Consider the following 3,827-nt stretch of genomic DNA (forward strand, 5'->3'; position numbering starts at 1 on the left):
CCCGAGTCACCGACTCAGTCTTTTGATTTCTTGCTTGCTTGGCATAAGGAGACTCGTGACATGATTGAAAAAGTCCTCCTCCAACCACTCTTACATGAGAAGCTAGAGTCATTTTTATGGCTCGTTGGGTGTACACTATTTTGTAGGATATTTTGGGGTGAGCGGAACAATCAAGTGTGTTTAGAGGATTGGAATGGATTCTAGTGACGTCTGGTTTCCCTTGTTAAATTTCATGTTTTCCTAATTATCAATTTCGAAGACCATTTGTAATTATTCCATATGGTTAGATGTTTTTTTTTTTCCTAGTTAACCTCTTATTATGTGGGTTTATTGTGTATTCTTCTTATAATAAATTGTTATAAAAAAAACAAATGTAAAAATGCTTTATAACAGAGAATATTATGAAATTGAATCTAGTCCTAATTATTCTTGAATCACAAAATATACATAAGCATACCATAAACTTTACCATAGATCATAACTATAGTCTTACAAATCATTTACACCTCAAATTGTTAGACGATAAATAGGAGTAACCATAAGATGTTGAGCTCTAGGACAAGTCAAACCAAATTCTTCAGTCATATCCAATTGGTTAGGTAAAACACCATCTGGAAGTTCCCAAAGAAAGCAATGCACAAGCTGAGCCAACATCAACCGAACCACGGTCAAACCCAAATGCATTCCAGGACAACCTCTTCGTCCAGACCCAAATGGAATCAATTCAAAGTCTTTTCCTTTCACATCCACTTGAGTATCAATGAACCTTTCAGGAAAGAACTTTTGTGGGTCATTCCAAACCGTTGGCTCTTGTCCGATGGCCCATACATTCACTATTATACGCGATTGTTTAGGAATATGGAAGCCATTGGTCATGGTGCAATCTTCAAGAGATTCATGAGGAACTAGTAATGGAATTGGTGGATGTAATCTTAGAGTCTCTTTAACAACCATGTCCAAGTATTTTAGATGGTCCAAGTCAGATTCTAATACCATTCTGTGTAAACCAACCACTTCTTGTAATTCTTGTTGCATTTTTTTCATTATATGTGGATGTCTAATGAGCTCAACTATTGCCCATTCAATATTGGTGGCTGATGTATCCATTGCTGCAATCACCATTTCCTGAAATTTCACCTCACTTCATTATTATACCACAAAATGCAATATGTGTGTGATTATATCAAACCACCCAACAAATAATTGATATAAAATAATATATGTATACATTCAAACCAATAAATCTCACTTGTTGACTAATTCATATATGATAATATAAACAATTTGTTTGAAATGAAAATTACAATCACAATTATTTTGGAGATAATATTATAATATAATACAAGTAGCATTCGTAAAAATTTATACTACTAGTTTAGTTCCTAAATTTAAAATTTTATGTCTATTTGATCGATTTTAAGAAAATGTCTAAGGAAGTGTTTGGCTCAAGGAATTAGAGAAATGAAGTTAATGTTTGTTAGAGTATTTAATATCGTGTAATAATAATTTTTACGTTATGTTATTTAGTTTAACTTTATTTCATATGTAAAAGCTCGTTCAGTATGTTTGGTATTTAAGTATCTTTTCTATCTCATTGTTGATGGTTGGAAACCTAATATGAAAATCTCTACCTTCTCTATCTCTCTATCTTCTTTGTTCCTCTCTCACCATCTAACCATACAAATTTATATAAAATAGAAAAATATTTACATGTATCTTCATCTTTGTACATCCTATCAAATTGTCTAATCATAATTTGTCACGTGGTAATTTTTTCTAGCATCTTTCCCTTAAATTCTTTAAGAATAATGATTAGGTGCACTTTTATATGTACTATAAGTTTAGTCCCTAAACTTTGAACGTTGTGTCTATTTGGTCTCTAATTTTAAAAAATGTGTAAAAGGTGTTTGACCCAAGGAGTTGGAATTAGAGTTCAGTTGTGAGTTTCACTTTTTATTTAGTCCAAAGAGTTCATAAACCTCATGACTAAAAATATTAATTTAAACTTTATAGAATTATATCATTACACTATATGGATCCAGGACTTCACAGCTTCCCATATTCCAAACTCTATTCTTTGTCTCAAACACCCTTAATAAATTCCTATACTATTGAAGGTTGTGTTCATTAGGATCTTGGATTTCGACAAATGTCTAAAATATTTTTTAACTTTCAATTTCGTGTCAAATAAATTTTGAATCTTCAATTATGTGTCGGATAAGTCAACTACTTCCTTCGATATTTTTTTTAAAAAAAATCTTGGATCTACAAAAAAAAAAAAAAAAGAAAAAAAAAAGAAAAACAAGACTGAAATTAAAAGTACAAAAACGACTAAATAGACACTATCTCAAAATGAAGGGAGTATTTATAAAAGAAACATAGCATTTGTAGATAGTAAAGATAGGCTTATGTTAGATTACTTACGAGGATTAAGGCTTTGATGGTGGAACGATCAATCTGATATTCATTATTTTGAGATCCCATTAGACCCAACAAAACATCTACAAAATCTTGAGTCTTGTTTTCATTCTTAGATTCAAGATGTTCTTCAATAATCTTCTCTAGGAAGCCATCAAACATGCAACGAAACGATTTTGCTCGACGATTAATTCCTTGAAGATCAAGCCAAGCAACACAAGGAATAAAATCCCCCAAATTAGGAGTCACGGCTAATTGCACTATCTCTTTTACAGCATCATGAAAACTCTTCTCATCCATTATCTCCTTATCCTCAACATATTTCTTCCCAAAAACCATCAAACATGTCATGTCCCTAACAGCATACAAGACCTTAGTACTAAGATTCACCACAACTTGACTTCTTGCAGCCTCTTTCAAATCCTCAACCAATAATCCAACTTCGTTTCTTCGCATCGGTTCGAACGAAGCGACCTTTCGAATCGAAAACAGTTCGTGTGTGCACATTTTTCGCATATTTCGCCAATAAGGACCATACTTGGAGAAGCCAAAATTCTTTTGGCCATAGAACAAGTGGTTGGTTGCATTTGTAAGTGGGCGGCTAGCAAAAATATGGTCATAAGTTTTGAGAAAGAGCTCGGCTGCATTAGGCGATGAAACGATAATTGTAGGAACAACTCCTAATTTGATGTGCATTATGGGGCCATATTTTTGAGAGAGTTTGTGAAGATCTCTATGAGGAAGGTTTCCTAGCAAATGAAGGCTACCAAAAATGGGAAACCCTTTTGGACCAGGAGGTAACTTTTTGGAGTGTTTGTTGAGGAAGATTTTGACAAGAGTGAGAGGCATTACGAGGGGAATGATAAGGATCCAAATCCAAAGCCATGCCATTTACAATTTAAGAGATTTCCTTTGGTGGGTTATTTGAGATTTTTTCTTTATGCTTCGAATTGGAAATTGATGTGAGAGCAAGAAGAATATATATTAGTGTGGAGTTGGAGTTTGAAGATTTTTCAACGACATAAAAGCACTAATCCCAATGTCCATTATGTTAGAGACACGTAATCTCATGTTTTTCTTTTCCTTACACGCTACAATTATTTTTTTAAAAAATTGTCACGTGACACACGGTTCTTGGGTACTATTTGGAATCCAAGTTTTTTTATGTCCAAAATAGTTTTTTCTCTCATTGAAATTGAAGAAAATTTTCCTCTTTTTACATATTATTGGCTAAATTTATTAAATTATTCTTAATTTCTTCCCACTCCCTTCTCCGTTTTCCATTTTTTCAATGGTTCCTAGCCATCAGAACATTACAATGGGGGTCGTCGGAGTGAGATCAAGAACATTGGATGCGTGGGTCATCACAAAGCAAGAGAACGAGAGATCAAGATGAGATCAAAGAGTGA

At 33.3% G+C, this 3,827-nt stretch overlaps 1 protein-coding gene across 1 annotated transcript; it reads right to left on the minus strand.

The window, feature by feature from the left end:
* Nucleotides 1-444: 444 nt before the first annotated feature.
* On the minus strand, nucleotides 445-3,470 carry LOC120068945 (cytochrome P450 71AU50-like). Its single transcript, XM_039020584.2, has 2 exons — nucleotides 2,425-3,470; nucleotides 445-1,125 (listed from the first exon to the last, which is right to left on the minus strand). The coding sequence occupies exons 1-2, from the start codon at nucleotides 3,307-3,309 to the stop codon at nucleotides 508-510; spliced, it is 1,503 nt and encodes a 500-aa protein (XP_038876512.1). The 5' UTR covers nucleotides 3,310-3,470; the 3' UTR covers nucleotides 445-507.
* Nucleotides 3,471-3,827: the final 357 nt, after the last annotated feature.

The sequence above is a fragment of the Benincasa hispida genome, chromosome 7, assembly GCF_027475165.1.
Source record: "Benincasa hispida cultivar pf3 chromosome 7, pf3_genome.v1.1, whole genome shotgun sequence".
Lineage (NCBI taxonomy): Eukaryota > Viridiplantae > Streptophyta > Magnoliopsida > Cucurbitales > Cucurbitaceae > Benincasa > Benincasa hispida.